General features: G+C 45.4%; 1 protein-coding gene across 4 annotated transcripts in view; it reads left to right on the forward strand.

Moving 5' to 3' along the window:
* The window catches only part of trim44 (TRIM family member 44), a 67,794-nt gene extending 51,395 nt beyond the window's left edge, over positions 1 to 16,399 (forward strand). For all 4 annotated transcript variants that reach the window (XM_014148330.3, XM_082962607.1, XM_082962606.1 and 1 more), the window contains one exon: positions 14,031 to 16,399. In XM_014148330.3, coding sequence (XP_014003805.3) covers positions 14,031 to 14,115 — 85 coding nt within the window. In that variant the 3' untranslated portion in view covers positions 14,116 to 16,399. The remainder of the gene's footprint in view (positions 1 to 14,030) is intronic.
* The last annotated feature ends 1,676 nt before the right edge of the window (positions 16,400 to 18,075 follow it).

The following is an 18,075-nucleotide window of genomic DNA, read 5'->3' on the forward strand; positions in this document are numbered from 1 at the left end:
TGTCAGAGAGAGAGCCTATATGAGAGAGGTAGACCCCTGGAGAAGGTAGGAGCAGTGTATGTGTGTGTATGTGTTGTGATTCTGTGTGTACAGTGTGACTCCATCAAACACTAGTCATCGTCAGTAGGGAAGCGTTCTGATACAGCTTGATGAGACCAGGCAGCATCGCCATCGGTAAGGAGCTGATGCAGGAACGATGGAGAACATTTAATGGTTCGTAATGGGCTATGATGGCTAACTGAAAACTGGCCACGTCTGGCAACCACTCCAACTAGCAGATGCCAGTCAATCTAGCTGTCTCAGTCTCCAGGCTGGTAGAATCTTGGGTATAACACAGGGCAGGCCTATTGGTTGTAAAAATACAGCGAATGCCTGCTTCAGTGTTTGCTGGGACAGAGGGTTGTGTTGCGTTGGAATAACTGGGTGATGTGACTTAGTAAAAGAAGGATAACACTCCCTCCTCCTCTGTCACATACAGAAACCGATACAGACAACAAAGTTGCATTCTCTCTCTCTCTTTGAGTGCCAGTGGCTTTCCCAAAGCAGACTGTCACCCCGTATCTCTGTTAAGGGTAATCCCACACACACGCACCACTCTAGAAGTTACAGAACACACAAACATCATTTATTGCGTTCCCAAGTACTAAACACAACACGCACACATACTTCTTGAGCCTGATGTAAAATATTCCTTCCACCACATGAAGTCTATGCTCACTGTGCCCCTCTCCCTCTCTCTCGCACACAAACATACACACAGTCTGACACCCCGGGGTAGGGTTCCAGGTCTGGTGTCAGCTCAGTGGAGATGTTGGCGGGGTGATAGTGGTGAGCTGAACAAAGGCTGATGAATCCTGCCCCTCGCTATGACCTGTCAACACGGCAGCAGCAGAACCATATCACACCGGCTCATCTCCTAGCCCTGCTCCCTCCCGGCCCACTACACCACCAATATACTGTTAACACTGTTACATGCAGACAGGGGCCCGCTGAATCATGTGACATCACAACACACGGTTCACGGACCCCAGGCTCAGCAGAGTGGAAGGGCCGAAGAAGTCTGTCTCTTCTCTCATCATTTCCTCTTTTACTGCCTCCATCCCTCTGCTGGAGAGAGCGCAGAGAGAGAGAGAGGGAGAGCACGAAGGTTGTCATGGCCATGTTTAATTCAGCAGCCACCCGACAGGCGCTGTCACTGTTGCAATTTATGTGTTTCTGTGGCGTTATGTTGCCTAGCACATCAGTATTCGGCGGCGGCGGGAGAAGGCAACCTTGAGTGGAATGTAGAGAACGGGAGGAGTGAAGGAGTGTGAAGGGAGACAGTTCTTAATTACCCTACTATAGGAGAGTGTTAGTATGCACACCACATAGCACACCACCTCTCACTGGTCACACATCAAGAAAATATTTTTTCTCTTTTGCTATTTGCACTTAGTTTTTTTTTCTCTTTTGCATTGGATGGTGCGAGGGGTGTTGAGGGAGATTGCAGATCAGTTTTTATTTGTTTGAATGACATTTTAGAGTTTTTTTTTCTTCATCTTTCTGGTGGTAGTAGGTGAGAAAGATCTTTGTATAGGAAACTTGGTCCTGATTTAAATGACAGTGTATAGTGTTGTTTCCCTCCTAGCCTCCACTGAAGGTGTTTGTCTGGGGAGGGGGGGTTGCGTTTTAACTAATAGGCATGGATGGACAGGCCACTGGATTTCCCAAAACACTGACATTTCCTTCTGTCTTGTGCTATGATAAAATATCATGGGGGGAATATTAGTTCCAGGAGCTGGCAGGCTTTTATGACAGATGTTTTACAAGATGCATTAGCACCCATAAAAATGTATTAGTCATTCAACTAGCACTGTGGAGCTGTCTGGGCCCAGTGAAAGTGTCTGCCTGTTTCTCTTTCTGCTCCTGTCCCAGCTCAGTGTCCAATCAAATCAAACTTTATTTGTCACACGCGCCGATAAGTGTAGACCTTACCTTGAAAGGCTTACTTACAAGCCCTTAACCAACAGTGCAGTTCTAGAAGAGTTAAGAAAATATTTACCAAATAAACAAAAGTAAAAAATAATAAAAAGTAAAATAACAGTAACGACGCTATATACAGGGGGTACAGGTAACGAGTCAATGTGCGGGGGTACAGGTTGGTCGAGGTCATTTGTACATGTAGGTAGGGGTGAAGTGACTATGCATACATAATAAACAGCGAGTAGCAGCAGTGTAGAAAACAAATGGTGGGGGGGGGGGGGGGTGCCAATGTAAATAGTCCCGTGGCAATTTGATTAATGGTTCAGCAGCCTTATGGCTTGGGGGTAGAAGCTGTTAAGGAGCCTTTTGGTCCTAGACTTGGCGCTCCGGTACCGCTTGCCGTGCAGTAGCAGAGAAAACAGTCTATAACTTGGGTGACTGGAGTCTCTGACAATTTTGGGGGCTTTCCTCTGACACCTCCTATTATATAGGTCCTGGATGGCAGGAAGCTTGGCCCCAGTGATGTACTGGGCCGTACGCACTACCCTCTGTAGCGCCTTACGGTCAGATGTAGCGCAGTTGCCATACCAGGCGGTGATGCAACCGGTCAGGATACTCTCGATGGTGCAGCTGTAGAACTTTTTGAGGATCTGGGGACCCATGCCAAATCTTTTCAGTCTCCTGAGGGGGAATAGGTTTTGTCGTGCCCTCTTCACGACTGTCTTGGTGTGTTTGGACCATGATAGTTTGTTGGTGATGTGGACACCGAGGAATTTGAAACTCTCACCCAGCTCCACGTACGGCCCTGTCGATGTTAATGTGGGCCTGTTCGGCCCTCCTTTTCCTGTAGTCCACGATCAGCTCCTTTGTCTTCCTCACATTGAGGGAGAGGTTGTTGTCCTGGCTCCACACTGCCAGGTCTCTGACCTCCTGTCGAGTCTACTGCTGCTACTGCAGGAACACACTGCCACAGGGACCTGTCAAGACAGCTCTATTGTATTGTATTCACTTCTTTCTATTGTATTCATCATTAGCGCAGGATTGTATGCTCAAACATTAAACATGTGATATCCCCAGTGGTAAGTATTCTGGGCGAAGGTTCTAATTCTGTGTTTGTTTTTTTGAGAGGACATGTGGAACTGAGGGACAGGGAACTTTTATCAGGAGAAAATATTTGTGACAGCAGTATACAGGCAGGCAGAGAGGATGCTATGGTCTTCCTTTGTGTCCTTTAGACTTAGGCTATGTACGTGTGGATGACAGAACTTGGATGGGGAGCGTGTGGATGACAGAACTTGGATGGGGAGCGTTCACATGACAGAAGACTTAGCCTAATAGCCAGGCTGTCTCTTCTCCGTCACACAATCTCTTTTTCTCTCTCTTTTAATCTCTTCTTCCTCTGCTGCCATATGGTCTTCTACCATCTCTCCATCTCTGATGAAGGGAGAGAAGGGGAAAAAGTCATTTCCATGACATCGCTCAGAGGCACAACACACACAGACACAGCATTCCAAAGCATTCCTGGACAGCTTGCCTCGGCACCTGGGCGATTAATTTTTTTTCCTTCCCATGGTGGCGGCGACAGTAGTCCACTGTTAGGGAGGGAGATGAGGGCGGGACGCAGCTGTGCCAGTCTGCCAAGTGTGTTCGTGGGAGCGTGGGCGCCGTGACCAGTCACTCTTCATAATGGCCCAGCCTGGAACGACTCCCATACATCACATGGGACAGATATGCAAATAAAACCAGGGGGAGTCCACCTCTAGCAGAGCCCACTTCCAGTAGAGCAGGATTGATGGCTCTGGGAGGAGGGAGGGAGGGTGGTGGGGAGGAAGAGTGTAGGGATAGGGCAGGGTTTCACTGTTATTTATCCCGTTAGCTATTGATATGGTTTCTCAGCACACTTGAGGTGTTGTTCAATAGAGGGATAGATAAAAGTTTATCTGGCTCTAAATTGTTTTTCTCTTTGCTGGCCTTGACTCTCCAGGGAAGTTTAAGATATATTTAGAGCAGAAAGAGGCTTTTTAAACTGAGAGGAGGGAAATAAACCTTGTTTCAAGAAGCTGGCGAGAAATGACAAAGGTTCCTCCAAACTCTGCTCTCCTCTGTAGAAATGTCAGAGTATACCGCAGAAAGATACAAATACCCATTTCAGGGGTGGAGCCCACACAAAAACTCAAATTCAGGTGTGGCCAACCCTCCTCCTGGAGCACTGACTGGGTACGAAGGATTTTGTTCCAGGCCTTCTCCGAATCACCTGATTCAGTAAATCAAAGTCCATCTCTGCTCTAATTCAATAATTCTACCACCCCCTCGTCACTCCGAAGGACTTTTTCTCCATTCAACTACATTCTAGAGCTTATAATTTTATCAATGTTCCCGGAATGCAGTGTGATCGTAGTGTGACAGCTCAGCAGTTCCAAGAGTGGCTTGTCCAAGCTGATTAGAGCCTCTACTCTGTTACCCTCTGACACATGGTGGGAATCTATACTCTACAGTCACTACTGCACCCCAAATGTCACCCTATTCCTTACATAGTGCACTACTTTTGACCAGAGCCCTGGTCAAAAGTAGTGGACTATATAGGGAATAGGCTGCCATTTAGGACACAGCCTATACTGTCATCGTCTGGGAGCTAGTTAGTGATGCAGTACCATACTGCTCCAGGCCCTGTTCTCATATGCAGTCCCAATGAAACCCAGGACCAAATGGCATTGCTGCACTCTGGGGACAGTCTTTATAGTGCATTGTAAACAGAGAGGGCTTCAGCACCAAGACCTTGGTTGTTATGGGTCCTTCCTTCACTTCCTCATTTCCAGGCTGTCTCGTGTGTTCTGCAGGCTGTTTGCTGGGGGGATCCCGGCACATAGTCCTGCATTATACTACAGCATTACTGGACGCACTGATATGCTCCATTTCTCCATTTGGCCCCAAATAGAACTATGGTGGAGAATGAAATGAATATCGTCTGCCTTTCAGGCCTGATCCATCACTTCCAATAGAGATGATTGTTCTCTCCCCTATCTCGCTCTCTGTCTCTAGGCAAGGCCAGATGGCTATTGGCAAGTTCGGCATGGTGGCAGCACTTTTACTTTATTCTACATTAAAGAACGATAAATTCTCAGCAACTTCTGTCATGCCAACACTTCTGATGGCATCCAGCACTTCGAATTTGGAAGGAATGTTATATACCAAAACGATCATCCATGGCCAGTCTGAAATCTCAAATTAATGGAGATCTTATAAACCCAGCCCCACGGGGGTCCATGCCCGTTCTGCCCGGCCTGCGCCATGCATCTCCTGCGAACGTTGGGTTAGAGTAACAGCAAAGCTCTGGTATGTTTGGAATACGCGCAGTGGATTCATCTAAAATACAGCGATCCTAGCTTTGGGCATGGGCTCAATGAAACTTACCTTTGCTGTCAGTGTACTATACCCACCAGGGTATGTGAAACAGTGCAAAGTAAGATTGACTTAATATTGGTGTCTGATAAATCCCAAATATTGCAGAGTGGAGTAATAGTCTATGGAATCAGTGATCATTTTATTACATTTTGCACAAGGAGGGTTTTTAAAGATATTGTTAAGTGTCACAAAACTGTTCGAATCAAAAGACTCAAAAAATACTGTGTTGAAATATTTAGGGCGCAAGAGGGTAAAATTGTCTGGGCATCTGTGCTGGATAGTGTAGGGGTAGACAGTGCCTGGGAAGCCTTTAAATGTAGATTCCTTGAGGTGGTGAATGGGATGGTTCCCATTAGATGGGTCATAGTAAAGCTGAGATATATTCCTTGGTTTAATCATGAGATTCTAGAATCTATTAAAGCAAGGAGAAAGGAACTCTCAAGAGCAGCCTGATTTTCTCCTATATAAACGTAACAGAAATGAAGCACAGAGCAGGATGTATGAAGCTAAGAGGGGTTACTTTGCTGATAAAATCATTGAGAACAAAAATGACCCTAAAAAGCTTTAGAAATCATTTAAGGAACTAGGCTGTAGTAGTACTACCAAAAACAAACTAAACAGTATTGGACTGAACATCAGGGGGAGATGGTATATGAAAAAGCAGAGGTTGACGCATGAATTCAACTCTTTATTTACTCTGTTGCCAGCAAGCTGACCACCAATTCTGGTTTGTACAGAAACAACCAAGTCAAGAAGTATTATGCAGAGTTAGGGGTTCAGCTAAACCGTTTTTCTTTTGCAAAGGTAGCAACAGCCAAAGTAGCCTGTATGCTAGCAGAGCTTAAATGCTCCAAAGCCACAGTCTGGATAATATTCCTGCAAGGTTTCTTAGAGATTCTGCTGAGCAAATTTCCCCTTGTATTACGCATATCATTAATCTCTCTCTTGAACAAGGCATCTTTCCTAGGGACATGAAACACACTAATGTTATACCTCTGTATAGGAAGGGGATCAAGTCTGACCCTGGGAACTATAGGCCTGTATCTATCCTCAGTATAACATCAAAGATCCTGGTGAGAGTTGAACATGAGCAAATTTATGAATATGTCAACAAACAAAGTCTAATGTATGATTTTCAGTCATGGTTTAAAAAAAACTACTACACTGATTCAATTCTACTTTACTTGACTGACTACATCAGGAAAGAGATTGATGAGGGAAAACTCTGTGGAATGGTACTGCTTGACCTACAGAAGGCCTTTGATACAGTTAACCACTGTCTACTAATTTTCAAACTGGAGGCACTGGGGTTAAACAGTATCACTCTAGGCTGGGTAAAGTCCTAGTCGTCATGTAGGGAGCAAGTGGTAGAGGTTAATGGTTCACTGTCTCAGGCAAAACCATTGAGTTGTGGCGTTCCGCAGAGAGCGTGCTTGGGCCTCTACTGTTTTTACTGTAAATAAACGATATGAAATATGCTTGTTTTTGCCGTCTTTTCCTTTTATGCGGATGACTCTACACTTCTGGTGTCTCATAAAAGTAAAACTTTGTTGGAGAGGATAGTTTGCACAGAGTTTACTAACATTAGCAATTGGCTTGGAGATAATAAGCTATCTCTGCACTTAGGTTTTGGATTCAGACCTAAATTGTGTAGGTTCTCTGAAGTCAGAGTGGAGTTAGGGGGTGAGGTGCTGACTACAAAAACCTCTGTTAGTTACTTGGAATGCATCCTTGATTGAAGTTTGGGAGGTGTGAGCATGGCCACTAAAGTGCTAGGAAAGGTTAATGCCTGGACTAAGTTTGTGGCTAGAAAGTCCAAGCTGCTTGATAAGGACTCCATGAGAGTGCTAGCCACTGCTCTCATTCAATGCCGTTTTGACGACGCTAGTACTTCCTGGTTTGGGGGCATACCTAAGCTTCTGAAGGGGAAGCTCCAGATAGTCCAGAATAAGCTGATCATGGTAGTATTGAAGGTGAGTCCACATACTTACATAGGCAGGAGCTGCTTTCAGGAACTCAACTGGCTGGCTGTTGAGGCTAGGGTGTCCCAGATTAGACTGGGTTTGGTTTACAGGAGAATTTATGGTTCTGTGCCCAGATATCTAACTGATTACTTTCCTTGTGTTAGGGATGCACACAATCACAGCACCAGATCAGGTGTTGCTGATGTGTGCTTATACAGGTTCAGGAGTAATGCTGGGAAAGGTACTTTCTTGTATACTGGAGCCTCAGAGTGGAATGTGTTGCCTCTGCCCATAAAAACGATGTCCTCTCTGGGCAGCTTTAAAAATACAGTTAACAGTTTGATGTGCTCTGTTTGAATGTACCTTATGATGCAATTGCAATGATGAGATGTTCTTCTTTGTTTTTATGTTTTATTATCTCGCTGTCAAACTGTACGCAGCCGTGTTGGATCTTGCCTAGTCATCTTGTCTCAAGAGGACCACAATGGAAATAAGTCCCAGACTTTGTGTATTATCCTCCGTGATTTCACTCATGTGCATGTATGGCTTTTCAAGTTTCAGGTGTGATTGTTTTTTAAAATGGTCGAATTAATAAACTAAACTAAAACTCTCTCTCCCTCCGACTCCTCTTTCTATACCTGGCCCTCCACCTTTTTTTTTTTTCTTCTCTCTCCTCCTCTCTTCTATAGGATGCTTTTTAAGAAATGAATTAAGGCAGACTAATAGGACTTTAACGACTCTGAAGGAGATATAGGAGGCAGGCGCCGGCTGATCCAGGATGTGCTGAATGCACTCTAATTGTTTATCAATCTATTTACATCTCTGTGAAAATTGGCTTTATGGGGGAATTATCAGGCACGTGACGCCGCGCTACACTAACAGCCCTCCCCGGAGCACAGAGCCGCCAAATTAAATTTCACACTACTAATTAATGAGAGATTTTATTTCTGCGGCCTACGCAGGCGGCAGAGACAGCGTTGCTCAATGCAACTCCCCTCAATTAGGCTAATTCCTCAATTTTCCCTGTGGCAACAGTGATTGTAAAAGCACTAAATGAGCCTGTGTCAGATTGACTCTTTACAATAGTTAATGCTCTTATCAGAATGGCTCTTTGTTAATTCCTGTAAACGATTAAGGCAGGTGCGTACGTTGTCGGACACGCACAGGAAATTGGCTCTGGTTGGATAAGTGTTCATACCGGCTACAAAACTGCTACTAACTCACATCTCCTCAATGATTATTCAATTGGATAAACATCACCAACACTTGTTTTAATTCCACATCACTGACCTTGTGTGTTCCAGAGTTGTGGTTCACAGCCGGTAGCACACAGAGGCATTTTCAGGCTGATGTATGCTACACTTCACATGGTGGGGGGATTGCATGGATTTCTTCTGGCGAGTGGGTGGTAGTATCCAGTGAATTTCATAATGTACATTTTTATATAATGGCATGTATGAAGATGAGCTGGAATCAGGGCGGCTGGAGGCTGTGGATCAGTAAGCTAATGAGATGGATTCATCTCCAACTGTACTGAGCAGCATTTTGCTCACATCAATCACATGCAATGTAAACTAAAGGTCATATCCTATGCTCCTCTGCCTGTAGCATCACACTTCTCCCATTGGTGTACACTATTGCTGTACCCTTGACAGTACAGTACTGTATAAATATATGTATGGATACGGATGAGAGGGAATGCAGTATCTATCTGGCTGTGGGCTGAGATTACAGAGGGGTTAGTACATAGAATGGTATGTGTGTGTGTCACATGACAGGCTTCTCCGTAGACTCAGGACATGATTGATGGCTAGATAGCTTTTGCGTTTTCACTTTCTCTCTACTGCAACTTAGGCTTGAGGTAGCTCTATCAAAGGAATTATTTTCAAGAATGTTCTGGGAATTATGTCAGGCATCACTGAATGGTTTGCGATGATATCTCTTTTCTCATGGAAAAATATTCCCAATACTCTTGTTATTTTTCCCTCTGCGGCTTTGTTTCACAGCTTTATTAGCCCGGCTGTTCACTCTTTGTCTCTATTTTAGTGTGCACGCTTGTGTGTGGGCTGGTGTGAAGTGAAGAGGAGTGAGATGATGTGTGGGTGGATGGGCGTGAAGGCGTTCACTCCCTCTCAGGTCGGGGTAGGTTGCATCACCAAGCCGCTCCAGTTTATAATAGACACTCCAATATCAATAACAGCTTTTTATAGAAAGAATATCTACTCTCATCCAGCGTACTGAATAGCTATTGACAGCTCTTATCTAGAGGCCCTGTGGTGAAAGCATACATTTACAAAATCCTCTCTTTCCTTTCAACCTATGAAACGCTATGCGCTGACACAAACACACAATCTCCAATTTGCATAATAGCAGTTCCTCCTGCTTCCTCTGAATCACTCTTGACAGAGAATCCATTTCCTCCTCGAGCTTCATGTGAAGCACTGATACACTATATCTTTCTCTTCCTCCCTTCCATCTCTCTCTTTCCCTTATTCTCTACCCTCCCTCCAATACCTCCTTCCACTCTGCATTTCCCCTCATCACACTCCATCCCCAGCTCAGATTCTCTGTGGCAGGATAACTGCAGTACAAAGTGCTGGGGGATGGCACAGGGTCTCCCAGGGACAGGTGGATGAGCAGGGGCCATTTCTAAATTATACATTTCACACAGAGCAGATGTCAGATAGAAAGGAAGAGGACAGATCTACTGACATTAACCATGAGACGGAGAGAGTGGGATGGAGAGAGGGAAAGAGGAAGAGCGCTAAATAAAGAGAATGAGAGAGAGAGAGAGAGAGGAGGAAAGGGATGCAGTGCCTCGCAGGACAATGGCCAATTAGGCCCAGTGGAGTGTTCACTCTGCTATGTCAAATTACCCATCATACCCCTGGTTCCGTTTTCCACAACGGACTGCCAAATGGACTTTCTCTCTCGCTTTTGTTCTCTCGCTCTTTCTCTTTCTCTCTCTCTTTCTTCTCTCATTCTTTTGCTAATAACCCTCAACTCAATCTTCATCACTTATACTCCCTCTCTTCATCCCTTTCTCCCTCCTTTCCTATATCACTCCCCCATCTACTTCTCGATCGGTTCATGTCTCAGAGCTGTGTGCGATGTTAAATCATCCCGGAGAAGATTCAAGTTTTACTTCATTAAGTAGTGCAGTGCTTACTGGAGAGCCAGGGTAAGAGACTGTCCTGGAGGCCCTATCGATAACCATTAAGGATCCTCTCTCATTACAGCCCCCTTCCCTCACAGGCCCCCAGGAGTCCTGAGAAATGGGCCTCTCTTTCCCTAGCTAATGTGATTGAGTAGTAGGTCCAGGCGGCATCACCGCTGTTTGGAAATGCAAATGAGGGATATTTATTTACCACTTGGATGACTGGCATGAGTGTCTCTACTCTGGTGCCTTGGTGAAGTGCTCCTTCTGACAACCTCTATGCTTAGCCAGGAAAGACTTAAGTTACTTCCCAGTCCCCTCCTCATCAGCCTCTCCTCTTCATCTCTCCACTACTTCCGCTTTCCCCCAGTTTCCTTCAAGCACTAAAGTACTGCTAAATCAGTAGGGACCTCGCCCCCCACCTCCCCTACCACTACCACCCCTGCCCCCCCCCCCCCCCCCCCACATTGAGCCTATCCAGAGTACCGCAGTCTGATTATGCACTGAGCAATAATGCTAGATTGACGCGGCGAGGCTGGAGCGTGATGGGCGCATTTCCGGATGATGACTTAGAAGCCCTGCAATTTCTCTGCCAAGAGCAGGGAATCAAACTCAATCAGGCCACAGCTCCCCTCCTTCCCTCTCTCCTTCCCTCTCTGTCTGTCTCTATAGGCCTCAGCAACCCGGCCTCCCCCAAAAAAGAAAGAACAAAGTCAGCAACACCGTGCTTGATCCTACCCCCTGTTCCTCGCGGGGAGAACAACGTTTTCCAAAATGAGCGATAGGTTCATTTTAAGAGGGAAGGTGAGACATTTCCAATTTACACAGTCAGTGGATGTTAGTAAGATTCTGAGACTTTTTGAAAACCTTTTCCCCCAGAGCACGCTCTTTTTCTCACACACACATTTTTCTCTCGCACACATACACATCTGATCCCATCCATTGAGACCCCATCTATCCATCCATCACCCAGGGGTCTCAGAACTCTCCCGACCCCAGACAGTGAGCCCCGCATTGCGCTTTTCAGCTCAACGTGCCCCCTATCCGCGGGCCACGATCACAGGCAAAGGGACGAAAAACGTATTGGTGCTAATCAATAATGCATAGACTGCATTAGTCCTCAGTAAGACGGTACTTCTCCACAACCCCACTGATCTAACCAGGGCAGAACGGAGGGAGAGGGAGGTGGTGAAGGGAAAAGGAGAAAGAGGGAGATTAAAAGAGGTGTTGGAGGAGAGGTGTGTACAAGCTTGTGCACGTTTACAGAAAGAGAGAGAGGTAAAAGCAGAGAGCGGGAATCTAACCTTGTAGGGAATATTTCTCCCCTCATCCTGACATTTTGTTCCTTATTAACGCTCTCCCTGTTCTCTCTCTAGACGTACTGGCTTGTCTCCTGCGGGTGAAATAAATAAGTTATTACGTCCAAGGGCTGAGCCAGGACTATTGCAATAGAAATAGTTAATTTCCCACCGTAGGGGAGCCATGTGAATATATGTATAATTACATTTTCATATCAAACAGCAGGGAGACTTTTTGGTTGACTGGAGATGAAAGATGAAATTGCCTTACACAAATAAGACTTTCTGAGTTACTCCCAAAACACGGCTTCTCCCCCTCATGTCAGGCATGGGGGAACAGTGTCAGTGTGTGTGTTCGCAAACCTCTCTTCTCTCTCTGTCTTGCTCTCTCTCTGAGAAAAGGTGTTTAGGGTATAAGAGCCATCAGAGGTGCGAAGGTGTATACTTTCACACTGACTTTGTTGAAGAAAAATATAAAGACAACAGCTTGGCCTAAAAGACATACCATAGTAAACGGTTACATAAGACAGAAGGTTACTTCAAAAAACGAAAGGAAGGAGGCTGGTTGGGGAGGATGTGTGGGCGTATAACGTGAAGATCTAGCAACCCAAAGGTTGAATGACATTATGGACAACTTTAGCATTTTGGCTAATTGGCTACTTAGCACCTACTTAGCATGTTAGCTAACCCTTCCACTAACCTCAACCTTAACCCCTAACACTTATTCCTAACTTTTAACTTAACCCTAATCTTAACCCCTAGCCTAGCTAATGTTAGCCATCTAGCTAACGTTAGCCACAACAAATTGCAAATGTATAACATATTGTATGAATTGAAATTCGTAAGATGTAGTATGAAATGAGTGATGAACATCCACAAATTAGGAAGAGAAGTGGTTGGTGAGATTGTGTACTTGCAGGTGTGTGTGTGTTCTGCTCTTTGAGGTGCCCTGATAGCTGCCTGCCTGCTTCCGATTCATGGATATGCTGCTCTGCTGCCTCAGGTCACACCACAGTCTGAGGGGAGCAAGAGAGGGAGGAGGAGAGGGAGAAAGGCCAAATATCTGGGTTGTTAAAGGAGGAGAGAACAGAGTAGTAGTGTCTGAGGAGGTCCTAGAGGCAGGAGAGGGATGTTGGGTTGTTATAGAAGGAGAGAACAGAGTAGTAGCCTCTGAGGAGGTCCTAGAGGCAGGAGAGGGATGTTGGGTTGTTATAGAAGGAGAGAACATAGTAGTAGCCTCTGAGGAGGTCCTAGAGGCAGGAGAGGGATGTTGGGTTGTTATAGAAGGAGAGAACAGAGTAGTAGCCTCTGAGGAGGTCCTAGAGGCAGGAGAGGGATGTTGGGTTGTTATAGAAGGAGAGAACAGAGTAGTAGCCTCTGAGGAGGTCCTAGAGGCAGGAGAGGGATGTTGGAATTCAGACAAAGTGAGATCCAGCAGAGATGTGGTCTTTGGGAGGAGATCAGGGGGTGAGTAGAGTGCGAGGGGAGAATGGTTAGAAGTACAGAGAAAGTTCAGTTAGCAGAGTGGGGAGTTGGAGGAGAAAGAGTAGGAAGTGGGCAGAAGGAAGAGAGTGAAGGATATAGAGGGAACGAGAGGAGAATGAGTATGCAGACATGAGGAAGAAATGAGGAGGAGTTGGTCTGTTTCTTGGCTTCTCTCTCATACTCTAGGAGGGATGAGAGGAGGAGAGAGAGAAGTATTTTTTTCCTGTCACTTCTCTCTCTGGGAGGAGGGCTGTTCTGTCGTTCTGTCACCCTCAGAAGGTTGTCCAATTAGGGGATATGATTAGTGCAGCCTGTCCCCGGTGGAATGGAATCTATCACACTGTCTCTGATTGCTATAGGCTCCACCAATTTGGCAATCACTTTACCTGCGTCACTCGACAGCCACTAAGTAGAATAAAGCATTTCTACTTAAAATCTCAAAATAATACAAGCTAAGACTTTTGATTGGTGACATGTACTGTAGTGTTTGTGCATGCACCCGCAAATGTGTGTGTTTTTTGGGTCCTCACAAGGATAGTAAAACAAGAAAAATTTGGACAAGTGGGGACATTTCACTGGTCCCCCACTGTGTGTGTGTGTGTGTGTGTGTGTGTGTGTGTGTGTGTGTGTGTGTGTGTGTGTGTGTGTGTGTGTGTGTGTGTGTGTGTGTGTGTGTGTGTGTGTGGCAGAGAGAGTGCGAAAGGGTGACAGAAAGAAAGATGTTCCTCTCACCAGATCTTCTTGTGTGTCTCGTTCCTTCAGACTCCCAGAGCCGAGACGAGACCCTCAGGACCCCATGGACTATGGAGAGGGTGGGTCCAGATCCTCAATGGGACACGCCCCCTGACACCAGCTGCCCAATCACAGATCACTTCCCTCTCCTCTCTCTCCTCCTACTTCTGTCCAGGAGACCAACAAAATCAGAGAGATTCTCCTCTCCATGTCTGACGACAATGGAGTGAGAATGAAGAAGGCTGTAACAAAATGGATGGCTCTTTCTTTCTACTTTCAGAACTTTTATAACTCTACTAAGTCTTTTTTAATTGAGGTTCATGAGTCGATTGCAATCTATTACCGTCAGGCAACATTTTCACACTCAATCAGATCCTTGTCTGGTGAGCTGTGCTCAGCGAGGAGTGTAGGTAGAAAAGCTGAGGACCTGCTAAAACCCAGCTAATGTCAGGAGTGGAACATGAAATTCTGTGCTTTATATTCATTTCTTCTATATATTTAGTAATGACAAGCAGCGTTGACCAAAAAAAAGCAAAGCAAAATAAGTTGACAGAACACCTTAGACAAGGTGGGTGTTCCTGTTTTATACTCTAAAGGGAAATATATCACACGTGTCTTAAATCTGCCTTGACGTATAAACACAACCTAGTACTTACAACTGCTCTCCTCCCCTCTTCTCTTCTTGTTTGTCCTCACCTTCAAATTCTCTCCCCTCCTTCCTCTTGTGTGTGTGTTTGTCAGATCCATCATCAGATGATGCGTTGACACATATTGATTTGTGTGAGCTGCTGCGTACATGTTACGGGAAATCGAAGTGTATTTTGCCTGTATGTAATAGCTCTCTGTGCAGTGTCAGCGTTCTCTGTAATACTATGCCTCATTACCCGAGACAATCTGCAGTGTACAACAGACAGTGCAGTCCTGACTCCTGACGACTAACTGCACACAGTACTTTGTCTTACTCCATCATGTCATTCAATAATCACATACAGAAGGTATATTTTTGCTTTTGATGCGGTCTATTTTGTCTTAAAGGAGAAAGTAACCTTTAACCTAATCAATATGATTTGGGTTGTGACCAGGACCAAGCCCTACCCAATGGATCATGTTATTCTGTAGCAGTCATGAAAGGATTAATAGAAAGATGTATGTATATATATATATATACTACATGACCAAAAGTATGTGGACACCTGCTCGTCGAACATCTCATTCCAAAATCATGTGCTTTAATATGAAGTTGGTCCCCCCTTTTGCTGATATAACACCCTCTACTCTTCTGGTGTTGGAACATTGCTGCGGGGATTTACTTCCATTCAGCCACAATAGAATTAGTGAGGTCGGGCACTGATGTTGGGCGATAAGGCCTGGCTCGCAGTTGGCGTTCCAATTCATCCCAAAGGTGTTCGAAGCGATTGAGATCAGGACTCTGTGCAGGCCAGTCAAGTTCTTCCACACCAATCTCGTCAAACCATTTCTGTATGGACCTCGCTTTGTACACAGGGGAATTGTCATGCTGAAACAGGAAAGGGCCTTCCCCAAACTGTTGCCACAAAATTGGAAGCACAGAATCGTCTAGAATGTCATTGTATGCTGTAGCGTTAAGATTTCCCTTCACTGGAACTAAGGGGCCTATCCCAAACCATGAAAAACAGCCCCAGACCATTATTCCTCCTCTACCAAACTTTACAGTTAGCACGATGCATTGGGGCAGGTAGCGTTGTCCTGGCATCCTCCAAACCCAGATTAGTCCGTCGGACCGCCAGATGGTGAAGAGTGATTCATCACTCCAGAGAACGCATTTCCACTGCTCCAGAGTCCAATGGCGGCAGGCTTTACACCACTCTAGCCAATGCTTGACATTGCGCATGGTGATCTTAAGCTTGTGTGCGGCTGCTTGGCCATGGAAAACCAGTTCATGAACCTACCTATAACCAGTTCTTGGGCTGACATTGCTTACAGAGGCAGCACTTGGCAGTCCCGTTCTGTGAGCTTGTGTGGCCTACCACTTCGCGGTTGAGCCGTGGTTGCTCCTAGATGTTTCCACTTCACAGCAACAGCACTTACACTTGACCGGGGCAGCTCTAGGAGGGCAGAAATTTGACGAACTGACTTGTTGGAAAGGTGGCATCCCATGACAGTGCCACGTTAACAATCACTGAGCTCTTCAGTATAGGCAACGGGTGTGGCTAAAATAGCCAAATCCACTAATTTGAAGGGCTGTCCACATACTTTTGTGTATATATATATAGAGAGAGATAGATATAGATATAGATTCGTTTTGATTCAGTAATCATGGTAAGGGTAAAAGGTAAATAGTCAGGATATGAAATTGTTTATTTTTGCTGTTGCCTTAAATGAATTAATAAATGAAATGACAGATAATGGTTTTACAAGCATATTTTGTCCCTTAGTAATAATTTATTAGACAAGCTAAGTTCTGTGGTGTTTTCCACCTCCATCTGTGAGGGCCATTTCTCAAACCATCTGCCATCACCCGTCCTTCTCGGCACCTCAACAGCACTTCTTTGTAGGGGAGGGAGGGAGGGGTAGATGAGCTGGGTAAGGAAGGGAGTCATTTTCTCTCTTTCCTTAATCAAGATTCATGGCACCCTTTCATTCAGACAGGACTGGGGGTTGGGGAAGTAGAGGAATGGAGGGAAAGGGGAGAAGGATAGCTGCTCTTAAATGATGTCTTCTAACAGCCAGCACCATTTAATTGCAGTCAACAGCCATCAAGAGATTCACCGTAGACCCCACCAAGCTAGAACCACTCTCTCTCTCACAGCCGCAGTCGAAAACTCTTTGTCTCATCTTCCGCTCCCCCCCACTTCCCTTTTTACGCATTTAACAGAATCCTGGCGCAGCGCACACTGCGGCTACACACCTGCTTTCAAATGTATATGGAACGCTCCATCAAGTGTGGAGCTACAATTTCAGCAGACTTGCCAATGTCTTTGCATTGAGAACTCAACGGCTATAAACGACTGGCCATGGTCAGCTGGAGCTTAGTATGCGGTTCTACATTTTCTCCCCTCACCTGTTTCCCTTTATAGACAAGGGCCTTAATGACTTACTGTAGGAGTCATTGATCCCCATGCAGGCATGGCTAAGCCACTACTGAGTGTCAGCGGACCAAAGCACTAAAACCCTATTAGTGGGGCATATTTTTCCTCTTTGTGCGGCTAAATTGATTTTGTCCAGACAAGACGTGTAGAGGGAGAGGGGCTTTTATGCTATCAAAGGAGGGCTGGTTTCAACGCGTTATCATTAGCCTGTCATCTACGTCGCCTCGATCGTTGATTCCAACGTGATCAAAGCAATAATAACAGACCTGCGGGGGAACTTTGCACACTGTTGTCTGAGGAGGAAATGGAGAGGAGAAGATTGTTTGATCTAATTGAGCGAGAGAGACCACAAGGTTCCTTTTTTCCCACATCCAATTACACCTGTTCTCTCAGGCTGGGCTCACCTCGCTGAGCATGCACGCGCGCACACACACACACACACACACACACACACACACACACACACACACATCTGTTAGACCTCCATTTTCCCGATGGGCAAAAGAGACAATATGTTTGTTTGTATTGACAGGAATTAATTGCTTTGTGGGTTGTGAGATGAAATGAGTTACGTGATAGGAATGCTAGTGGCGGGTGGCTTTAATTAGTGTGTTTAATAATTTTAAAACACGTCTGTAGGCTGTGGTTTCAGAGTAGCAGAGCAGCTCAGACGCCCACCTTCCCACTATGACATGCTTTAATGATTCTGCTTATTGGCATGCAAGCCTGGAGTAGCAGTGAGAAATTGTACCACACACAGCAAGAGGCTCAAACCTGGTTGTACGGTTGCCCTTTTCAATATGTGGCTGTACTTTCGTGTGTGTGTGTGGATGTGTTTAACTATTCTTGTGAAGTCCCCACAAGAATAGTAAACAAACTAAAATTTGACTAACTGGGGACATTTGGTTAGGGTTAAGGTTAGGTTTTTGGCTTAATGTTAGAGTAAGAGTACGGGTTAGGGCTTAGGGAAAATAGGATTTTGAATGGGACTGAATTGTGTGTCCCAA

This window comes from Salmo salar, chromosome 16 (assembly GCF_965601325.2).
Source record: "Salmo salar chromosome 16, fSalSal1, whole genome shotgun sequence".
NCBI lineage: Eukaryota > Metazoa > Chordata > Actinopteri > Salmoniformes > Salmonidae > Salmo > Salmo salar.